Below are 24,157 nucleotides of genomic sequence, written 5' to 3'. Positions count from 1 at the left end.
TATATAATGTATATACTGACTACCAGGTCTCCATTATCTACAAGTTTGTTTACATTCTCCAAGAACTCCAAAACAATTTTCCCTCAGCAGACTGTTTCTTGATAATTCTACTTTTTATTACAGTTTCTATATATGGGAGAGACATTAGGTAAATTGGCCTGTTATCTCCTGGTTCCCTTCTGGACCTTTAAAAAAAAAAATGTTGTAAAATTTGCTACTCTTTGATCTTCTAGTATAGTGGTTGATTGAAGTGACAAATTAACAAATCAACAACCCCACATCTGAGTTCCATAAATATCACCAGGACCTGGAGATTTTTCCCCAGTAGGTCTAGAACTTCATCCCTCTTCACTTCAATTTGACTCAGTTCTTCAGACTCCATGAATACTGTGGCAATGTCCTAAGGTAAACTTTCTACAGTAAACACAAAAGCGAAGAATTCTTTGAGCTTTTCTGTTATCACTTCATCTTCCTTTAGCAATCCTTTTATTCTTGGTTATCCAAAAGCCCAACTCTTTCTTTGAGTGGCTTCCTGCTCTGCCTTTATTGAAATAACTGCTTGAGTATCTGAATTTTCAGAAAACAGCTTGTGACTTGTAAAGTATTTTGGGTCTGCTGGGCCGTTATAAAGCAAATCTAGTGGTCACAGTAAATTTAACCATTGGTAGAATCTCAGTTGTTAGAAGAAAAGGTCTCAGAATGATTATGTTGCTCCCTTTCTGCCTCAGCTAACTTACATAGATGGTTTTGAGAATGAAAGGTGGTAACTGCAAGGTTGAAACTGGAGTACTAATAAAGATCTGCTACTTCAGAACAGGCAGAGTCTGAACAGGGGAAGGACCACAGACACGGACAGAACATTTAACATAATTCCTTGCCAGAATAAAGGGAACTATCCTACACAAAACTATCCTACTCAACCAATTAACAAATTGATCTTTTTTAAAACAAACTTTTCAAAAAGAAGAAATAATTTGTATCATTTGTCTCTTTTGTTTGATTCTTGGTGAACTTGGCCCCATTAACCTGTATGCAGAGAACATAACCATAGGGATTTTTTTTATTTACAAAAATCTGTTTTGACATGAAATTTGAAATATATAGTTGAAAAATAGTGTTCATGTGATTTTTACCAGGTTTTTTCTGATGTACCTAATTAATAAGGATGAAACAGAACATACTGGACAGGTAAGCAATCTTTCTGTGTATTGATGGGGGCTTGTATAAAGGGTTTATATTTGCTTATCTGATATACAAATAACACACCAGGAGGCTCACAGCGTGAAACTATATACTGATTTCAGAAATCTAAAAGGTCTTAAACAGTGGCAGAACAACAGCAAGAATAAAAACTGCAAACCAGACTTTAAAATACCAGAGCTAAATGAGCTACCAGTAGAATCCATAAAATATAACAACCTCAGAGGATAAAAGCACCAACTGTTTTCTACAATAAAATTACTTTCACAAGTTTTTGGAAAGCCAAGAGAAAGGAATTTGACAGACCTCCAGGGGCCTACTTAGCGGGTCCATGATTGAAAGAAACCCCAGTCCTGCATTTTCACCAGTCTCATCTCTGTTGAGCAGGGGTGCAGAGCAGCCAACTGTACATCACAAGCAGACATCAAGCCCTTTATATTTTGATTCTAAGATGCTCAGGGCATTAAAACCAGCATTTTGAATTGAACCCAGAAACTAAATGGCAGCCAGTACAGCTGACAACATTTGGGTACTATGGTTCCTGATGGTTCCTTGCAGCTATTTTCTGGTTCTGTTGAAGTTTCTGAGTGTTTTTTTAAAAGGCATGTAGGCCATGTTGTGATAATGTAATCTGGCTGTTATCAAAGAATGAAGACTATGCCCAGATCAGCTCCTTCCAAGAACTACTACTGCCGGCAAACCATCATGGGCCAGTAAAAGGCATTCCTGGATAATTTCATAAGCTTCTTTTGAAGCAGCAGGGCCTAGTCTAAAAGTACACCAAGTCTGTGAACCAGATTCTTTATAGAGGGAATACAATCCCATTCAAAAGGAAACTGTAATCCAACTGTCTGTCTGTATTGTCTGGATTAAGCTTGTTAGTTTGTCCACAACTAATTGCTCAATGATTGCAAATATTATTTTGCCTATCTTTTTAGAATTAATTTGAAGAAAATGTCATTGCTATCAAAATCTCTGAGTAATCTATGTAAAACAGAACAGTAGATGAGATGAACCTGTATGGAATTCTATGGACCACTGACTACTTTCTGTGACCTGCCTGGTGCGATGATCAGAGCCATTACCAATCAGTGCTCTCCACAAACCTACCTAGATGGCTCAAAAGTCTATAATGGTTGATGAGATTAAAAGCCATTCAGATACAAAAGAACTAAAGTTTTTCCAGCAGGATGATGCAACTTTTGCACCTGTACTGGGTTAGAAGGAAGATTCAGATACCACCATTCAGTCCAGCAGTGTTTTCACCAAGGATGCAGAGTGGAGGTTATTTAGATCTGAAGAGTACACTGAAAGCTTTTTAAAGAAAGGTCATATCCTTGTTTCTTTCTGAACTTTTAGAATAGTCCCTTCTTTGAAAAATCTGTTTCTCTCTCTATTCCAGGAGTCATACGTATGGAAAATGTATCAAGAAAGATGCTGGGATTTTTTCCCAGCTGGAGATTGCTTTCGTAAACAGTATGAAGATCAACTTGGATAAAAACATCAACAATAAAGCTACTATACTCAAAAGTAAAATGAAAAAAATGAAGCAATTACCATCTAATGGTATAATGCAAATATATTTTATATATTTAATGTCTCCATTCAATAGAACAAAGTTTGAGTCCAGTGGCAGCTTAAGACCATCATGCACACAAAATTTTGTTGATCTTAAAGGTGCCAGTGCACTTACAACTTTTTCTGTTACTTCAGATGAACATGGCTATCCACCTGAATCTTTCTCTGTATGATAAACTAACTTGCTTCATTATAGGATGATGCACTGGGGGTTTTGTACCTGGTGAAAACAGGCCCTTATATTGTCTAATTTTCAGTTTTCATATTGGGAAAGGATAATTACATATGCTTACCTTAAACTTTTCAATTAATTATTCTAGTTCAAGAGTCATTTGTATCATTATTAAACTCAATAAGGCATAACGTATAAAAATGAATATATTAGTAAACCCTGTCATGAAAAGAGATAGTTTAGCTGCAAGGGCTAATATATTGCATTACATGCACAACATCTGTAACTTAAGAACTTGAACATGGAGGGACAAAGCCTCACATTCACTACATGTGATATTGAACAATATTTGAACTGACCCTGGTACTTCCCATGTAATTTCCTAATTAATGTGGGAAGATAGAAAGTTTTGCTGAAACACTTTATTGCCCGTGAAATCCTAATTAAGTGCCTTAAATCTTTGCAGAAACAGCTATGCAAGAGTGTTTGTTAGCATTTTGGATTGACATTTTTGTTAAATCAGTTGTGTTGCTTTCCTGTTTAACTGTATGAAATACTTGAAAGGTAGTCACATTTTTGTTCCAATAACAGCTTATTAGATGCAGCTGATAAAAAATTATATATTGTCTCACAATCTTACAGAAGTAAATTTTAGGCCAAATAAAAACAATGCTTTATGGTCAACTAGTGGTACAGTTGCTATGTTTATGCATTTTTTTCCTTCAAATAACAAGTGCCCATTGCAATAAAGAATTTACAAACCAAATCCAATTTTGTCATACTTCATTATATTCTGTTAGAGACCAACCTCAAAGCTGTATTACAAACTGCAGAATTAACAAAACAGTTGCATTTACCAGCTCTATTTCACAGTTGCACAGCAAAAGCCAGAAAATGTTTTGCTTTCATCTTTGTTAGGATACAACTCTTATACACTCATACAGCTCTGCATTTTTCTACAAACATTCCAGAGTAATGTAATTACATTTCTTTAGACGTTTTGATACAAATAATTGTCTGCTGATAACATACATCTTTCCTGGAAGTTGTCCAAATATGCTATTGCGGAATGCCGTGCAATATAATTAGAAATCAGGATGAAACAGCTACTTAATTTGAATGCTTGCAAATGAGTATTTCATATATAGCCGCTGTTATCTTAATTCATTTTTCAGTTGCTAGTATAACAGCCAAATCGCAAGTCTTAGGAAATCATGCTGTCCAACCAGTCTTCAAGGTCTTCCTCAGTAATACTTTTGGATACAACTTGCTGCTGTTGAGACACTGCACTTTTCCCTCCAGGCTCAGGCTCTAAAAAGACTGGAAACAAAACAATAGTGAAATCTTCTCCTTGCAGATCACAAAGCAGGGAAAACAGGTATAGACATGCCTGACAACCAATAAGAAAACAGACTCCACCGACTTTCAAAGACGGGCTGGTAGCTTGACTGAGTTCTGAAAAGCATCTGCTACAGGCTGTAAGAAGAAAGCTTCAGGAAGATATAATGGGACAAACCAGGATCTCCTCATGGAATAAGGGTTATACTAACAAAACTGAAAAGACTCCCTCTCATTGTTAATTTGCACAAGAAAAACTCTCGGCTCCATTCCGCACAACTTAAATGTAGCTGAATTGTAACACTTTGTAAATGCTACATTTTTGACATTATGCATGACATCGTACACAAACTGCAACACTCCAGGAACACTCCTGCAACATTCGCTTTTTTATAGCGCTTCAAGGGGGAATCGTAAAAAGTGGATTCCCCCTTTAAAAAGTGCTTGACTCCTGAGAACAACCTACAACACATCAGCAAAAGACATGTGAGTTCTTGAAATAGTGTTAGGAACAAGCTCCCCCCTCCACTCCCGCCCCCAAGCGTCCGGGAGACGGGAATGCCTTTTCCCCCTACAAACTGTATAAAGCAACGAACGAGCAAGCATGCTTTTCATTTGACAGAAGGTTTTAAACTTTCAAAGTGAGCATCATAATGTCACAGAGTCCCTTGCTCCCTGTGTGCCCGAATGTTGCCCTGCCTGCACTAACATGCACTGTATGTTATTTTTTTTCTTGGAAATGCTTGTCAATGATTACACGCATGTCCGCCAGCAGACTGTATTAATTAGCGTGGACAGAGGAACTGTGAAAGCTCCCTCAGTGGGCTTTCCCCCATCTCCAATGAATGCCTACCCCTGGTTTAGCCTTGTGTGAAAAGCCATATTTTTTTGGGGGGGGGGTGGATTACAACAAAATACAATTCCGTGAGAAACAAAGAAGAAATTAACACATATTCATTGCCACGTGTGTTTTTGGATGTTTTAAAAATAAAATTTAAAGGGAAAGTGGCATTTTGGAGCCATGAGAGCGATCCGTTTGATTGGCTCTTTAGTTTATTTGACGAGCTGAGGCAGGCAGAAGCGCCACAAATTTAGAGCACCTTGTTTGCAATTCCTGCAAGACCGGAAACATGTGCGTTACCTAAATAGTGCTACGAGTACATGAATATTGCGCTACAATTTGCACTGTGCGAAATTTCAAAATTCCACTATAGTTTGTAACGGTTTGGGCTGCTGCAGACATCCAGCAACATTGGCAGATGTGTGGAATGGACCTTGGTATTGTAGAAAGTTACAAACAGGGACATCTGACATTCCTAAAAATGCAGACCATATGAGCACTCAGTTTTGCATGGAAGGAAGACACACTTATACACACCCCAAACAGGATTTCTCTTCTCAGCTTGGCATGCTACCTTTCTCCACTTATAGGAGGAAAAAGACTACGCTGAAAATGTCCTTTCTCATTAATTTTAAAACATAAGGTATCAATACATAATTTAAGGGAAATTATGAGAGTTTCACTATGCAAACGTGTTTATCTTTTAACTCTCAGCTCACAAAACTACTTCATCTAGTGAATATTTAGCCACCGTGTCTGTTGCTCCGCCAAAAGGCAACCAGAAGCTGTGGTCAAGCTCTTGCAAGAATGAATGTCACTGTGTTTCTTCTCAGTCTCTAAGGAGGCAAGAAGGATTAGCTACTCTGGTTAATTACCCGTTGGCTGGAGCCAGTGTAATGGGAATTTGCTACTGCTCAAAATCTGCTGCCTCAGGTAACCATCTCTGTCAGCCTCATGCAGTTGGCCCTGTACACATTAAATGCCTCAAAGCATGAGCCAGCTTTTCATTGTACGTTTGAATAGGTGCTCCAGAAACAAATGGAAGAATCAACTAAACAACCTGGTTTCAATAAATCCACTCTCAAACTCTATCCTTTCTCTAGACAAATATATTTTCTTTACCTAAAAAAGGCCGAAAATATCAGTTGCACTTTTAGCATAAAACAGCTTCTCACTGCTGGTGACATTCAGACTGAAGACTGCAAGTTAGAAGTGCACAAAAGAGAAATGCTTATGCCTTTTCTTATTGCCCGGAAGGCATCTGTAGCAAATACTTATTTTGCCAGAGCTCCTTCTTCTTTGGTTTCTTGACCTTAAAGCTCAGCTTCGGGAGCATAAAAAGGTCAGGCCAATCATCAACAAAATCTCTTTGGCTGCCACTTACATGGTAAACGCCAGCCTGAATACAGCTGGATTGTCTGTCAGGCACTATCTGCAGGGAATCTAGTCAGGAGGTGCTTCAGGCTCAGGTTCTGGAGCACTAACCCGCATCCAGGGCACATGTTCCTGCTCTGCCTTATTTAGTGGATACTATTCAAGGACCCTTCTGATTACCTGCTATATATTTTTAAAATTTCATCCTTACCCCTTCCAAATCTTCCTTTTACTCTCTCTGACACTTTTATGGCTACTAAACCTTTCGTTACTCCAGTGACCTGTGCCACAACTAAACTCCAGTCTTATAGCAGCAGACATGACAAGAAGGTACAAAGTAAATATGCTCCATCTCTGTCTGGCCAGTGATAAAAACACAGCTGACCTCTTCTTCACAGCACCAGCAACAAAGTTTGCATTAGAATGGGGACTGATCTCCAAAACAGATGGTTCCTACATACCAACTCTGAAGGCTGAGTTTGTCAGATTCCCTGGAAACATCTTTAACTCTTAGCTGCTCTTAATATTTGAGCAGTGGCCTCCTTGGTGGAGCTGGTTCAGCCTCTGTTTCTGGTCCACGCGCCAATCAGGATGCGCATAGAGACCGGAAACAATAGGGCATTTGGGCAGACAAGTGCAAATCCCCACTTGTGCCACGGACGCTCACCCTGAACCAGTCATACACTCTCAGTCTAACCTAATTCACAGGGCTTTTGTGAGGATAAAATGGAGAAAAGGAGAATGATCCAGGGTGCTTTGGGTCCCCATTGGGAGAAAGTTGGGGGATTAATGAATTAAACAGATAGATGATATATAGATAAACAGACAAACTGAATATTGAGTCTAAGACGTTAGGCATTTCATTTCTCAAGATTTGGTGCTGCCTGGTCTCTGCCTTAACTGTTTTAATTCTCAGAAGAAAGTCTGACTCTCAATGGATTATTCTTATTTTCAGGTTACAATGTTTCACAGCAAACCTCTTTGTTAATTATGGCAAAGTCAGCAGAGGCAAAAAAAAATCAGCTCTATTTCTTATAAATGGATTTAGTGCTACATTTTGAAAGTTTCTACGTATACAGTTCCCCTTTCCCATTACAATTCACAGTTGTACTCAACCAAGATGCAGCCTTGGGCTCTACAATTCACAGCATTGTGGGAGGTGGTGCATACTACAGCTATAGAGACCTAAATACTCCTTTGTGCATCATATCAATATTACTGAATGCACACTGACCTTCTTGGCCACTATCCACTGCATCCAAACATACTAAGTGGCAGAATTTATTTGGTAGCAGAACTTAAACACAGGGGTACTTTATGACACCCCCTCCCAAGTTTATTTACATGTCTACTTTAAGATTTCCTCTTAATGTTTTTCCCCCACTTTCTCTAGCACATTGAATCAAGTATATTGGGTGGACACAGTCCCTATGGGCAACTGAGAAAATTCAGAGTCAATTAAAAAAGATCCCTGAGAATTGGTTGCAGGAGAAGATTTCAGATATTGTGTGTGGCTAGGAACTGTGCAAATATAATTTCTAAGAAGGGATGATCAAAAATGAAATAAAACATTCTAAAAGCATTGATATAGACACAGACTTAGCTACAGAATAAAAATCTTAGAAAGGTAATAATGAAGACTGGCTGTCCTCCACTGATAGCTTGCTTTGCCCAGTACTGATGACACTTTCTCAGAGGCCAACCCTGAATACTGTATTGCATCATATTAAAGCAGTCTCTATAGCATGTGTTATCATACCTCTGGAAACAATACATATAATTCAATGACCAGCTAATTCATCTACACTGTTAAATTATGGGACATAAATGCTTCCTTAAAGTCCTTAAAATGCCAGGTTTATATATAAAATGTAAATAACATTGCTAACAAGAGACAAAAGAACTGAATATATCAATATGCTAAGATGATGTCCGAGGGATAAAGATATTAGAATCTGTTGAAGTACAATTCAGATCAACACCCTGAAATTCAAAAGGGAAGAAAGAATGAACATAATTGTGGAAGTTCCTGTTTAACTGTAAACTAAACCACCACTGCAATTTTTAAAAAATAAAATTAACAGATGATACTCACCATTCTCTTCATGAGACATTTTCAAATCTTCTTCAAACTCTTCAGCATGAGACATTGCTTTCAATACAGAGCTGGTTTCATAATCAACAGGAGCATCCAACTTCAGGAGTAAATCAAGGTCTTTGTCCAATTGATTGGTTCCTTGGTCTGAAACTACAGGGCTTTTCTGGGGGTCCTCTGAAGAAATAATTTCAAATTCATCTTTATTAGGCTGGGCAGCAGAGACGGTAGCAGAGCAATTGCTTGGCACAACTGGACTTTGTCCCACAAGCTGCTGTAATTGAGCATTACTCCTCTTGGAGACATCATTACTTTTTGATTTAATTGGGGGGAGTGTGACAGGCACTGCATCCTAGGAATATAAGAAAAGCAAGTTAAGCATTGGGGTTATAAGAAAAGCAAGTTAAGCATTCAAAGTTAACTTTTGAAACATTCCACAATTACTCATAATGGAAAATCCATTTAAATATAAAAAACTGTCCATTTCTCAAAATCTGAATATATCGTTTGTGCAGTACAGAAATGAAATGTACACTGCTTGCAGAACCAAGTTATAAAGAAAAAGCAGTAGGACAGTAATTTAGCGCATTCATTCAGCAAGAAAAGATTTGATTATTGAAACATTGTAAGAAGTTCCCATTTCTCTCTCATCTTCTATAATGATGTCCTTTTATGATATGTTTACTTACACTGCATTACGTATCTTTTTATGTTTATTGGGGGGTAAGGGCTTGGATATGCTACATTGTATATATGTTATATACTTCTAAGAAAAAGCTTAAAAATGTGAATAAACTTAGAGAAAGATGAATCAGCAGAGTTATTGTTTGGCATGCTTTTTTCCTGGAAAGAACTTAGTTGGTAAAATGTTAATGATATTCTTCTTAAAAGGTTGGTCCATGTTTCAGGTTTATTACAAAGTAAAGGAAAGCAAAGTTTCAGACTGTTAAGCAACAGGGCTGGTGTCAGATGTTAGCATGGCCAAAACACCTGCTGAAACCTAGAGCCTGGAAGATCCTGTTTTCACTTATGACAGCAGGAATATATGGGGGCACCAGAAGAAATAAAGCTGACAGACAACAGGAGATGCAATGACTATGGTTCAAGATGGCTCATAACTAAGATAGGAAGGGACAGTGTTACTGTTCTATGGAAGTGGATTAGGACTGGCCACTGAGAGGGTGACAAACATTATTGACTGCCTGAGAAGGTCTAGAGGCCACAAGAGGAAGGTTGAGGGCCTGTCTGGGGAATTATAGATGTTTATATGTAAACTATATTTAAGGCCCGCTGTAGGCCCAATACAGCGGGCGCTAGCTGGCAGGCAGCTGGGGGTGGGAGGGCCAGTGGAGAAGGCTCTTCTTCCCATAGAGACTCCCTGGACAGCCGAGCCGAAGACGGGCCAAGTAGCCAATGGGGAGCCACGCTATGCATGGCTCCCCATTGGCCTCTTGGCCCTGGAGTGACACTCGAAGGGGCCAATCAGGAGCCACTTTGCGGCTCCTGATTGGCCCCTCCAAGTTTTTAATCCCAGACTCAGCCCACCCCTTTCTCCTCCCCTTGAGCCCTCAGCATTTTATTTAGACCACTCCGCAGGAGCGGTTTAAAGATGATAGAAGTCTCCAAAGTAAAATGGGGTAGCTGGAATTATCAGTGGAGAATATAGATTCAGTTGTGCAGCCATGTTTGTCTGAAGCAGCAAAGGAGACTTTAGACATGGTGGGGCATTTCAGAAATTTATTGGAATGAGGTTAAACAGTGGAATACAGTGATTCCTGGATAAAAATTACATCTATGGAGGGAAGGGTCATAGATGGAGTGTTACTGTATGTCAGGGTATTCAGTCCAGTAAAATTGGGAATCTAAGAAAATGATTTGTTTACAGAAACACTAATGGTGAAATTAGTAGGTGCCAAAGGAAGATTAACTGGGACTTTGTTATTACGCACGAGATCAAAGGTTAGTGAATTGTTTAAAACCAGCAAAATAAGGAAAGCAGCTAGACAAAATAACTGTAATAACAGGTGATTTTAACTGCTAGGGATGAGCATGAACATTTCCTGAACTTTCATCCAATTCAGTTTGGCTGCTTGGGCAATTTAAATCTAAGAGCTGATGGGCTGGCCTTTCAAGCTGTTAGGTCTAGCTAATTAAGACTTAAAAGCATGATGAGTGGAGAGCCCATGAGATAATTAATATGGAGTAGTGAAAACATTAAGAAAATACAAAGTATCACAATCACTGAGGAAGTTTGGGAAAACGAGATATTATTTACCTAGGAACCCATTTTGGTTCTGATCTATGACTTCGGATGATTTACAAAGTTTTGAATTATTATAAAAAGAAGAAATAAAAAGATCCATTAATGATTTGAAATAGCCTGGACAATTCCTATACATTTTGTTTGGTCTGGATTTACCAAAACGAATTGACGGTTTATTTGTAGTTAAATGGCTGGCTGCCATTTCACTGATCAATTTTGCTCCCCTGCTTGGAAAGTTGGGGGAAGTAAAACAGATGGTTTAAATGTCTCCCAGCCACTTAAACCTAACAGCTGGTGGGCAGAGCAACTATGCTGTTAGGCTGAAATGGCTGCCAGCCATTCAAAGTTAACAGCTTTGTAGGTCTCCTGTCAGCTGTTAGATTTAAACAGCCGAAAACCATTTAAACTATCTGTTGCACTCTTCAGTTGTGTCCAAGCAAGGGGGAAGCCAAAACAGACCACTGAAATGGCTCTCAGTTATTTCAGACAAAGACAGTGGTTCTCAGACTGTGGGTTGGGACCCCATTTGGAGTCGCCTGGCCCCTTCTGGGGGGTCCCCAGGTTTGTTGCCGCTGTGGCAGTGGCAGCTGCAAGCAGCAGCTGGCAGCAGGTGGCACAAGCGGCGGTGGCCACAAGCAGTGGTGGGCGGCAGCAATTGGCAGCAAGCGGTGGCGGGTGGCAAGCGGCAGGCAGCAGTGGCAGGCAGTGGCCAGTGGCGGAGGAGCCCTGGCAATGGCCACCTCTCTGCCGCCTGAGCACATGCATGCCCACTCACACACACATGTTGCCCATGCGCGCATGCCAACCTCCTGCTGCCGCCACCAGGGTCACCAGCTAAAATCAGTTGAGAAACGCTAGACTAAGAAAAGACCTGCCCTGCAGTTAGAATGAAATGGCTGTCAGCCATTTAAATGTAACAGCTTGGGGGATCAGTCTGTCAGCAGTTGGGTTTAAATGGAAAATTTAAATGGAAGCCTGGGGGTGGGGGGGAGTAAAAAGGATGATTTAATTAAATAGCCATTTAAACTTAACCATTAATAGGTGGACATGCAAAGCTGTTATGTTTAAATGGCTGGCAGGTATTTAACCCTTCCCAGGTGATTTCCTTCCCCTCTTTATATTGCAGCTGGTTTAAGGGATCCAGATTTACCAGTTCAGTTCAGGGCATCAACTGGGAACAGTGACCTTAATGCTATTAAGTTTAGGATTTATATAAACAGGGAGCGATGGCAAAAAACCCAGATGACTACACTTAAATTTAGAATGGGTAACTTCACTCAAATTGTTGTAGCAGAATTGTAAAGTTATAAAGGTTCTACAATTAAAAATGTTATAAATTTTACTCTTAGAAATGTTATGAGTTCATGATGCTTTCTTTGTTCTATACTACAAATCTTTCATTGTAAACCACCCTGAGCTGCAAGGGATGGTGGTATATAAATGTAATAAATAAATAATTGATGGAGCTTGTGAAGAAACTGAAGAAAATATAAGGAGGGAAGCTTGGAGACTGTTTACAACTACACACCTGCAAGCTCATATAAAATGTATACTGCATGTTAGGAAAACTGCCCCAATTTACTTTCAGAGGTGAGGGTGTAGAACAAAAGATATTGGGCATGGATTATTTATTTTATTTATTTTATTTTTATGCCACCCCTCCCCACAAGCAGGCACAGGATGGTTTGCAATAATAAGCAAAGATAAAAGCATCTTACAGGCTCTGTGGAACTGTGATTGCTTTAACAGGGTCCAGATCTCAACTGGCAACTCATTTCACCAGGTTAGAGCCAAGGCTAAAAAGTCTTTGGCTCTAGGTGAGGACAGGGCCAAGGATTTATAATACATTGGTATTAGCAGAGTTGAATGCTTTGCAGGGCCTTGAAGGTTAGTACCAAAACTTTAAACCTGATCTGGAATTCCACTGGCAGCCAATGCAGCTCCTGGAGGACGGGTTGAATATGAGCCCTCCATGTGTCCTTGTAAGGACCAGAGCAGTGGCATTTTGTATCAGTTGTAATCTCTGGGTCAGGGCCAAGGTAGCCCCATGTAGAGCAAGTTACAGTAATCCCCAATTAGTGGAACTCTTATGGCACCTAGGTTTTGGCCACTGTGTGACAGAGTGTTGGATTGGATGGGCCTTATCTAGCATGGCTTCTCTTATGTTCTTATGAGAGGTATGGCCTGTTGATAGCTCCTGGCACTCCTTCTGAGAAATGGAAGATTGTCCAGACAGCCATTCCATGACATAGGCTTCTGGGGAAATCACCCACTTCCCCGTAGGAGTATTTTTGCAGCAGTGTACAGCTCTTCTCATATGCCCTTTAGGACTATTAGCATGATGAGAATGGCACTACACTGTCTGAGTGCAATGCCATAAGGACCTCATATGCAATCTCCCATTTTCCAAAAGGAAGGGCACCTGAAGCAAGTAGCTCTTTGCTTTTTCTCTAGCATTGTTAGTGCTGGCACAGCTAAAAGAAACACCAGAAAAGTTGTGATGTGCTGCATTAGAATCTTTTACTTTGTAACAGAACCAAATGTCCTAAACATGTTTAAGAAAGTCAGCCAATGTCTCTACTCAGTTAACAGCAGGAAAAGGAATGACACCCAATTTGACATTTTGCTAGTAAAAAAAGCATTTCATATGCAAAACAAATGCAAGTTTGCCTACCACATTCATAGATATGCCTTTGAGCTGCACAAAGGAAAAGTGAGCAATGTCAGTGTTCGAATCACTTTCGGTGTTCCCACACGACAGCAAAATGGCTCTCAGAAGTTATCCAGCCTCTTTCCAGTTCATATTGATTTTTCTAGCTTTTGATGAACTGTAATCTTAGATGACAGCCGTCCTTAACTCCTAGCTCTCTTCCCTCTTCCTGAATATTATCTTTTACAACATTTGAGGAAACACTTTGTCATGTTTCTGCCTAATATTCTAAAATCTGGGCATAAACAACCATTTGAGATATGCCTGACTGGCATCTCCAGTGCTAAGCCACAGCCACTGTATAGTATGGATAGAAGGAATCTTAATAAATCAGCAAAAATTAAAATAGAGGAAAAGAGCCCAACACACATTTCATTTTGACACAGTTCTCTGTTTTCAGTGCTCTGTTCCTAAGAAATAGGAAGGACGGGGGAGGAAGCAATGAAATTAGAACAAGCAACTCTTTGGGGATGCTAGCTTTGACCGAGATGCACCCGGCATGCGGAAAACACTTTGTTTAAAGGATGCAGCGAAGCATAAGAAGTGCTGACATTTAACTACTCCATTTCACAGGCCTCCTCCCTTTCAGACCCTATGCAGAATGTTTATACTACAACACAGGCCAATTACATTACAAAAACATGAGACTACTTCGGCACAAAGTAAATTTCATGGTGGTTATGAGGATATTACCTGCACCAGATCAGCAGCTACATTTAGTTTGAGATGCAGAGGCAGCTCTTCAAAGGCTTTGACCAAAGATTGGCAATCAGCATAGAACCCAGGTAACTAAAGAAAATAAACACACAGTAGGTAAAATCAGTATGAAACTTTGTTTAAAAAATACCTTGCTTAACCCCCAATTTCCCCGTTTACTACCATGAAGGCAGCAGAAACACATATGATCTCCTCCTTCACTAAAGTGAACTGGGTAGCCCATGAGGCAAGAATTCCAAATGGAGAGAGTAAGCAATGCTCTAAAAGTACAACATCACATGGAAGAACCATGACCAAGTGAGGCCATTCTGACATTTCTTAGCTTTCTTTGCAACGAATACACACATTACATGGAATAATCAGAAACATCAGAAATTATCAAAAATTACAAAGCTAGCACAGATAATGGGGCAGATGCATAGAAACATAAACTCTAAGACAAGGCCCACATTTGTATTTCCTTTAACAAAACAACTACAGCAGAGACTTCACAGAGCTCAAAGTTTAAATAGATCAGTATTTAGTCTTTGCCATCTGTACTAACTCGAAATCTGAAATACACTCAACTAGAAATAATGTAAGACTACTCATCTCATTGTAATTATATTTTAATATGAAAAATCAGTTTTTCAAATGAACAAATTATATTATCTACTTCTTGTCAAATGACATGTCAAAAGTATGTGACAAAAGGTATTTGACTGATATTCAGGTGTGTGATAAGCACAAAATTTCTTGATTACAATTGTGGATGAAGTTCACCCATGATGTGATAGATTAATCTTCAAAATGTCTGAGGCTTGAACACAGACTTAATTAACACAGGAAATCCTCCAATTATGTGCTGCAGCTATACATTGCACAAAATACAGGGTTGCAATAAAAACAGCATCCTTGCATCTTAATTTATTTATTACAAGAATTACACCCCACTTCTCCCAAAATACAGTAGAATCTCATTAAGCCTACTTCTCAAGAAAATAATTGAATCTTAAACCCCATTAAAAGCCCTCACAAATAAAATGTCCTTAAGAGTGCCTATTTAAACAAATCTTAAGATTATGTTTTCTGCAGTTCCTTAGGGAGCCTGTTCCACAAAGTGGAAGCCATTAAAGAGAAAGAATGGGTTCTAACAGATACCAAGCAGGCCATCTTAAGCAGGGGAACAACTAGAAAGTGGTAATCAGAAAATGGGTGTTTCTGCGTGCATGCGGGCATGCATAATTTGCTGTTAGAAAGCTCAACAAAGGATAGCATTAAATTTAATATCCACAGAGTGTACATAGGGAGGTATAGCAGCAGAAATCAGATGGGCAAGGTAAGGAGAGGGGAATTCAGATACTGGTGAGCTCTGATCCTTCCTAATAAGCTTGCCCCAAGTAGGGCTGCCAGCTCACGTGGCTAAACTGGTGACTATGGTGGAGTTAGCATTCTTTGGGCTGCTCCTCCATGATGAAGTTGTACTGTACAGAGCTGCTCCGGAGTTCATAATTTCCATAGCAACCACAGGTCTCTGTCGATTAACACACACAGTATGACATATTCTGCACTTGGAAATGCAGTAGGTTAATGCAGTTATATTGTTTGGGACAAATCAATATGGGTTTCTAAACTAAGGGCAGCATAGAATCCTTAGATGGTGAAGGAAAGACAAGTCCAAGCAATTTTCTAGAAGCTCAGGGGATTTGTTGAATGGCATGGCTAAAAATTGTGTAGCAAAACTTATTGGATCCTGCAACTGGGAGGCCATGTGGATAAGTAGATAACATTTGTCTTAACCACCATATCCTGCTTTCTAAAGGACATAGTGCCCCTAGTTCTCTGAATACCTAGGGGATAGGAAGTGACTGAGACACAATGGTTTGAGCAACAGTGGAGGAAAATGAGCTTTTCAAGCTAGGCTGCACTCTTCTTTCTAGCATACTTAATCTACCTTCATTTCTTCCCCTTCTCCTTCCAAGCTGGACTGTCATATTCAGTGCACATTAGGACATGCAAAGACGAAAAATTCAGAGTTTCAGATTCGGCCAAACTGGCCAAAGCTAAAAGATGGCATTTTTGTAATGTTAGATCTGTCGGTCACTTTTGATGTGGTCAACCATGAGCTATTGGCCCACCGCCTCACACGGATGGGGATACAGGGTACAGCCCATAGCTGGCTATGCTCCTTTCTCCGAAACTGGACACAGAGGGTGTCAGTGGGGAATGAGCTATCACACTCCTGTGAGCTCCCTTGTGGAGTTCCACAGGGGGCAGTGTTCTCCCCCACTCTTTTAAACATCTTCATGTGCCCTCTGGCCCAGCTGGTTTAGAGTTTTGGGCTGGGTTGTCATCAATATGCTGGTGACACCCAGCTCTATCTCCTCGTAGAAGACCACCCGGACTCTCCCCCCCAGATGTTTGGCTGGATGGCTTGAGCAGAGTTACCTGAAACTCAACCCCTCCAAGATGGAGGTCCTATGGCTGGGTGGTAAGAGGGCAGATTAGGAAGTGCACTTACCCTTCCTGGCCGGGATGCAACCGCACCCCAGGCCAGAAATCTGGAGTGATCTTGGATTCCTCACTGACCATGGAGGCACAGATCATGAGCGTAGCCCACCAGGAGTTTTTCCACCTTCGCCAGGCATGGCTACTAGCACCCTATCTGTCTTCCAAACACCTGACTATGATGATTCATGAGACAGTCATTTCCAGGATTGATTGCTGTAACTTGCTTTATGTGGGCCTGCCCTTGTCTCTGACCCAGAAATTGCAACTGGTGCAAAATGCAGCTGCCAGGGTCTTCACTGGATCACCTTGGAGGGCCCATATGCATCCTGTGCTGAGGCAGCTGCATTGGTTGCCAGTTGCAGCCTGGATCAGGTTCAAGGTCTTGATTTTTACCTTTAAAGCTCTTCACAGTCTGAGACCCACTTATCTGAGGGACTGCTTTTCGCCCTATGACGCCTGCAGGGCCTTGCGTTCTGCTGGTTCCAACTTGCTGCTCGTACCTGGCCTTAGAGAAGTATGCATGGCCTTGATGAGGGCCAGTGTTTTTTCCATCCTGGCACCTAACTGGTGGCACGAGCTTCCGGAAGACCTGCGGTCCCTGGGGAAGGTTCTAACTTTCTGTAGGTCGTGCAAAACAGAGTTCTTCCACCAGGTTTACGGTTGAGGCCAGTGCCAGAGGAAGATCTGAAGGGCCTCCCTAAGAAGATACAATGCCATGCCAGTTGTCATACAATGCCAGTTGTCATACTCACTTGCCGCCCCAGCTTACAGCCTCCCCATAATAGGAAAGGCTTAGTTATTTTACCTCCATATGTACTGCATTGTATTGTTGAGTTCTTTTAAAGGATATGGGTTGTAAATGGGATTTTAATTGGGGATTTTAGTGTACTGGACTGTTATGTAACAAGCTGGCATGCAAAGAGTGGTGAGTACTGCCAGATGAGTTGGCAGGGACTCTGATCCTCTGTTGCATGACATACTGGACACAGACTGTAATTGTCAAAACTCTGTCTAGCTAATTGGTGGGAACTGAGTAACTGGTATCTGACCTTACCCCTGGCATTAGGGAACCTTGTACTAGAAAGGAGGTTGTATGCCTGGGATTTAAGGTGGTCTCGTGGAATAGGAAGGATGAGTCTTCTGAAGGTAGTACAATATAGAAATAACTAGGGGCAAAGCCCGTTGTCTCCAAGAATACAATGGGCGCTAGAGCTTGGCAGTGGGAAGAGGAATGGGAGAAGTTGTCCAGTCTGTAAGGGCATGGGGTTGAATGTGTGTGTTGTGTGGGAGGTTATGGTGGCGTGGTGGCAAATGAGGGTATGGGTGTGGAAGAACCTGTGGTATGGAATGTTCATTGAGTGTGGAACAGGACTGACCTTTGGGAATTGTGGCATAGTGGTTACAGATGAGCTTTCCAGAGCCATATCTTCAGATATGTGAAGGGAAAATCAGACTGGAGACTCTTCTTAAGGGAAGATTACATGGCAACCAATTCCCCCCAGTTCTGTGCCATTTCCCTTCTTGTGTGAATTAGGCCACAGACACTGAAATGCCCCTTTGCCCTAATACACATGGAGTGGTCACAGTACACAGGTGTCCATCCTGTTCCTTCTTCTCCATTTTTTCACTGCTGATAAAATGTTATGTGCCCACATGCTTCTTTCATGGTTGCTCCTTAGAAGAATGGAGGCTGTAAATATTTATTTAGATTTTCCTGCACTTTCCAGACACACAGGACTGATGCTGGTCTGGAGAGCTCCTGGAATTACAGCTCACCTGCAGAGTATAAAGATCAGCTCCCCAGGCAGAAAGGGCTACTTTGGACAGGGTTGTGGTAGAGAAGAAATATTTAAGGCCTCCCACACAGGTTGTTGTTGAATTGAAAGACTTGAGGCCTACTGCACAGGGTTGTTGTGCAGATGAAACAGGAGACAAAAGAACCAGTTTCATCTGCAGAATAACGCTGTGCAGTAGGTCTCAAATCTGCAGAGTTGCAAAGAAGAAAGACACATTGCTTGGCTGTGTCTTACCCCCGGCTAGAGCAGTATTTTAAGTGAGAAGGGGCTTTTCTGTGGCCTCCCTGTCAGCCAACTATTTGGCAGAAGGGGAAAGTCACCCATCCTCAAAAGGAAGGCCCTCAGGCTCCCTTGCGTTGCTCTTGGAAAGGCCTCCTTCCCTCAGACAGGGGCTGTTAAAGGCTCCTTCGCAACAGGCCTGAAGGGGGGAGGGGGAGCACTCTGCAGCCTCCTGCCAGCTCTGTCAGGGTTCTGAGGCAATTTACAGTTGGACATGACAGTTAGGACAGTCTTGGGGCGAAAAGGGCTGGCACAGCCTGTCCAAGCCTCTGTTCTCATCCCCCTTGGCAGCCCTGCTGACCTCCTCTCCCTGCGGTGGTCAGGAGCAGACTGGCAGCCAGACTGGGCTGGGTGAATGGAACTCTGGTCTGTCCTGGTGAGGGCCCAATCGGAAGCCGCTTTGCGCCTTCCGACTGGCCTCTCTGCTTGTCAGTCTGGGGCCAAGAGGCCAATCCGGGAGTTTTGATCATGGACTCAGCCCACCCCAACCCTCCTTACTGTTTTATTAGGAGGGACAGATAGGGTTTGTGTTTAGGATTTCACATTGAGCAAATCACTCACAATCTTATCAGTACGTTTATCCTTCGTCATTTTGTTGAGCATCTTATCATGGTTGGTGCTAAAAAGAACCATGGCTCCAAAGGGGAGTTCCTCAATTCTGGCATGTGTCTCTTGGCGAAGTGCAGTGGATCTCATCTAGGAGTAGTGATACAGGGTGATAGCTGTGGTGAGGCTGTGGGCTGCACAGTCAGCTGAGTGTTTTGTTGAGGATATCTGGAGTTTGGAAAGCTTTGATGCCTCTAAGGCCATGAGTTTCACCAGTTTATGCTTGTCATCTGGCAACATCTCTAGGCAGGATGCAATGCCATTCCATAGAAGGAGCTGGTAGCCAGTCATTATGCATTGATAGTTGGCAATACTGAAACTCAGCCCAGGGGAGTTGTAGATATTTCTGACTACCATATCCAGCTTACAGTCTTCCTTATCAACTGGGTCTCAGTGTTGTGCCCTTATTTTAATCTTGAATGTGGTCTACAACCAAGGATTTAGTTGTGGTTGTGAAAGGAAAAGGCAGTCTTCCTGCTTGTTTCTGTATTGGTTTTCAATTTGCCTACTGTAAGGTAACACCAACATTGGGTATAACCAAGGCTAGTTGTCACTTCCAAGAGTCCATCCATATGGGAACGTTGACAGATCCTGGGTAACCTGGATGTAATTTTGAATACCAGATCTATTGCACTAGCAGGAGAGTAGGATACAACAACTTCTAGAGTTTGAGCCATTCTAATTAGTTGTTCATTATAAATGTCCAAGTTCTTACAGGGGTAATATAGAGCAGTGGTCCCCAAACTGTGGTCCGCGGCCCGGTGCCGAGCCGCGAAGGCCAGGGCGCCGGGCCGCGGTTCCCTCTCCCCGCCCCCCCAGCAGTAAAAAACTTCCCTGGGCCGCAAGCTTGCGGCCCGGGAAGCTCCTTACTGCGGGGGAGGAGAGGGAATCAGGGTCGCGCCGCGCATCGCGCATGCGCGGCCACGCATGTGCACATGCGCTATGTGTGACCGAAATCGTGCATGCGCGGCACTTTCACGCATGCATGATTTCGGCCATGCATGGCGCATGTGCACATGCGCAGCCCGACCACGCATGCGCACTGCGCGGGCGGGGCAGTTGCCCCGCCGGTCCCCAGCCGGAAAAAGGTTGGGGACCACTGATATAGATATAGTTTTGGTATAGCATTGTCAGGGGAGGGTCTTCCGACTGGCCCCTCCATTTGTCAGTCCGGAGCCAAGGGGCCAATCGTTACCCCCCCCATCCCAGACTGAGCCCACTTCCACACCTCTTCGCTTTTTATTTATACCGCGGAGCAGTGTAAAGATGTTTTATGTACTGGGGTTTTATTCTTGATTGTAACCCACTGCGAGTCAACTCTATGAGCAGTGGGTAAAAAATCTAATAAATAAATGATAAATAAACATTTGACCACAATAAAAAAATGCAATTATCTACATAAAGAAAATAATGGGCAAATAGATAGTCAATTGTTGACTACAGCTGAGATATAAATACAATTCAACCTCTTGCAAAGAATAATAATTTATCATTACCTGTTTAGTGCAAAGGTTTTCTGTAATCCACTCCTTTTCTTCCACAAATCTGAACTGTGTAAAGGAATCACCTATAATAACAAATGTAAGGACACACATATGTAGAACATATTCTGCAGAATGACTTAAAAATATCTGGATAGGATTCAGTATGGCAATTAGGAAGTAGCTCCAGCATCCATATAGCATCTTGTATGAAGAACTTGATGGATATGTTAAGTATGCTGATTAATAATAAAAAGACCTACAAACTTACACTAGAAGAATCTAACATTTCATTCATTTTGATGTGACTTAAAATTAAAGGTTTTTAAAATTAATTATAACAAAATAATACAATGTCAAACCATCTGTGATAGTGACACTAAAACTTTGAATGCCTTCCCTTTAGTATCATGCTCAGATACATTACTTTTGAATCTTCAAAAACCAATGAAGATTATCTATGCTTTTGTTTTAGCTACTTTTTTACAGTCAAACACAGTCTTTGCTTGGAATCTACTTCATTAGACACATAAAATGAATTTCTAGCAAGTTATACATACATACATACATACATACATACATACATACATACATACATACATACATACATACATACATACATACATACATACAGGAAGAAAAACTTTGAACAGCAGGATGAAGAGAAACAGAAATCAAGAAGTACTATTTGTGACGATTGTGCACAAAGCTCAAATGTATATAAACTAGGTAGAATGAAAGTAGTCTGTTATCCTGGATTTTAATTTCTACCGCACTGCTGGTCACTTGCTTTTTAAATCAGCTGCCTGTATTGGATCACTGCTGTTTTTCACCCCCTGTTTTACAGTAGAACTATAAAATTTTATTTCATTGTAAACTCTTTCAAGGGTTTTGCTGGGGAACAGTGCATACATTAGAAATATATATAAACTAGAAATAGAGCCCGCTGTGATCTGAAGACAGCGGGCGCTAGCGGGGCGCAGGAGTCATCTGGCGCAGCGGGGACGGAGCGGAGGCCGGGCTGTGGGCGGTGCATGAAGTGGCGGGGAGTGGGCGCACCGGGGCGCATCCTACCTTTTCGTGGAAGGTGAGGCTGGAGCACGCAGCGGACGGGCGGGAGTGAGGCTGTGGCCTCAGAGGGCAGGAGGCAGGCTTGGGGCTCGTCGCAGGTCGTCCGGAGCAGGCAGGCAAGGTTTGGGCAATGGCGGCGGCGCTCCAGGATGGGTTGGCGGGGGCCGGTCCTGGGAACGTGAGCATGTGGCCGACGATTGGAGCGCTCTGCCGGTGCAGCGGGCAGCAGTGTGGACGCGGACCCTGTAGGTGTGGGCGGTGGGGGCTGCGGGTGCTCCCGGGCGCGGGCAGCTTGTCAGAGGGCTCGGCAATGGAGGCGGAGCGGCAAGCGGCGGCGGGGCGAGGGCCGCGGCCACTGCTAGAGTCCAAGGGCGGCAGCTTCGCGCTTCCCAATTCATCAGTCCAGCGGCAAGGGACCAATCATGAGCCGATTGGTCCCTTGCCGCCGGACTGACAATTGGAGGGCCCAATGGGCAGGCGCGGGCCCTCCAATTGTCAGTCCGGAGGAAGGGGCCTATCGGCACCCTTCCTTATCACGGACAGGGCCCGCCTTTGGTGCCCTTAACGGATTATTTAATCTGCTCCGCAGGAGCGGTTAAAGATATATAATCCAGAAACTGCAAAATGAATTGAAGAAAAGTAGGTAGGGTTCTGTATGGGATTATAATGCCAATCTACATCCTTGATTTTTTTTAAAAAAGTAATATCTTTAAATTATCAAAAATAAAAGGTAATCTAAACATATATCCAGCTAAATGTACAACAAATAGGAATCCATTTGAATGAAAGTAAATGTTCATAGTCAACAGTGAGGCTGCACATTCCACAGAAGTCTGAAAGATACAATGTATTGGGTACAATCCTTTGTACTGCTCCTTGGTGATCATCACCTTCCCCTTCTTGCAGCAACCCAAGTATCCCCAGTGGTTTTCCTGAGAAATGAAGTTTCCTCCAGGAACAGTAAGAAGGAGGGAATTTGGATCCAGCTCACTAGGCTCAGCTGCCCACAGCATACTCCTGTTTTCCTTAATTATCATCAATCAAGGATTTTAAAAAATTATGGAACATGGGAAAGGATGGCTTCCACTAAAAAATTAAGTTGCTACTGGACTCAAATTTTCTATGGAAAGATGTGTGTTCACGAAGAAACAACCGCGGAGGCACCACCACAGGGGATGTAAGGAAAGACAGGGGGTCCAGATCAATGGATTCTTTGGAATTCACTGACCAGTCAGGGACCCAGAACCTTTGTTTTGCTTTGTTTTATGGAGTTGGATGCTTTTTCTGGCTACTGCTGTTATTTCCCTCCCTCCATTTATATCCAAGCTCAGTATTAGTTTACTAACTCTATTCAGACTTAAGGTGAGCAAGGCTGCATATCTGTACAATATAAATAAAATGACAAGGGGTGGTGGGAGGAGTTGGGCCCACTGTTTCCTGGCCAATCAGGTCACCTGTAAGGTTCCTGGCTGTGTTCTCATCCAGCCTTATTGGCCATCTGCCCAGCAGCCACCCAGTCAGCATGCGTGTCCTGCCCCTGACCATCCCCTCACAGTGCTTTCATCTCAGTTCTTTCAGTTCGTCGAAGTCCTTCACCTGTTGAGTTAGCCGCCCCTAGCAGTTAACTGCCCCCCTGACTTCAGGCCTACTGTGAAGAAAGCCTCTAACAGCCTCTGAATGAGATGAGGGAGGCATTTCTGAAAGCAATGGAGAGAAGTCTGTGGGCATACTTGTGCTTTCCTTTTGAGGGGGGGGGGAGCTTTCCCCTTCTGCCTAACAGTTGGCTGATAGGGAGGCAACAGAAAATCCCCTTCTCACTTCAAATACTGCTGTAGCCAGCCTCGTTGCTTGGAGGACTCAGGGTTGGGGGTCCCTGGAGCCTGGCTGGGAGAGGGGGCCAGATGTTGTCTTCAGTGTGGGGAAGGAGGATGGGCCACATTGGTGGACCTGCGGCAGCTACTCTGTAGCAATAGGAACAATGGGAGGAGGGATCAGTATCACACTGACACTGTAATGTCACATTTGGTGAGAACTCAGGATTGATGTCACCATATCATGGCAACATTCTAGGATTCATCCAAAACTCTGTAGAAAAATAGTGACACTGATTATGTTGTGCTCATTCCTCAGTCTTTCCAGCAGTTGA

At 42.3% G+C, this 24,157-nt stretch overlaps 2 protein-coding genes across 5 annotated transcripts in view; one reads left to right on the top strand and one right to left on the bottom strand.

The window, feature by feature from the left end:
• Positions 1-3,388, top strand: part of RYR3 (ryanodine receptor 3) — a 367,896-nt gene extending 364,508 nt beyond the window's left edge. Inside the window, exons 105-106 of the mRNA XM_077322945.1 lie at positions 1,137-1,188; positions 2,603-3,388. Of these exons, the coding sequence (XP_077179060.1) occupies positions 1,137-1,188; positions 2,603-2,698 (148 nt within the window). The 3' untranslated portion in view covers positions 2,699-3,388. The remainder of the gene's footprint in view (positions 1-1,136; positions 1,189-2,602) is intronic.
• Positions 3,389-3,718: 330 nt separating this feature from the next.
• The window catches only part of AVEN (apoptosis and caspase activation inhibitor), a 159,768-nt gene continuing 139,329 nt past the window's right edge, over positions 3,719-24,157 (bottom strand). For all 4 annotated transcript variants that reach the window (XM_077322947.1, XM_077322948.1, XM_077322949.1 and 1 more), the window contains 4 exons: positions 20,956-21,026; positions 14,265-14,360; positions 8,599-8,950; positions 3,719-4,270 (listed from right to left, as the gene is read on the bottom strand). In XM_077322947.1, coding sequence (XP_077179062.1) covers positions 4,155-4,270; positions 8,599-8,950; positions 14,265-14,360; positions 20,956-21,026 — 635 coding nt within the window. In that variant the 3' untranslated portion in view covers positions 3,719-4,154. The remainder of the gene's footprint in view (positions 4,271-8,598; positions 8,951-14,264; positions 14,361-20,955; positions 21,027-24,157) is intronic.

The sequence above is a fragment of the Paroedura picta genome, chromosome 2 (assembly GCF_049243985.1).
Source record: "Paroedura picta isolate Pp20150507F chromosome 2, Ppicta_v3.0, whole genome shotgun sequence".
NCBI classification, from domain to species: domain Eukaryota; kingdom Metazoa; phylum Chordata; class Lepidosauria; order Squamata; family Gekkonidae; genus Paroedura; species Paroedura picta.
The sequence above is the reverse complement of the archived record's forward strand: the minus strand, read 5'-3'. Positions and strand labels throughout refer to the sequence as shown.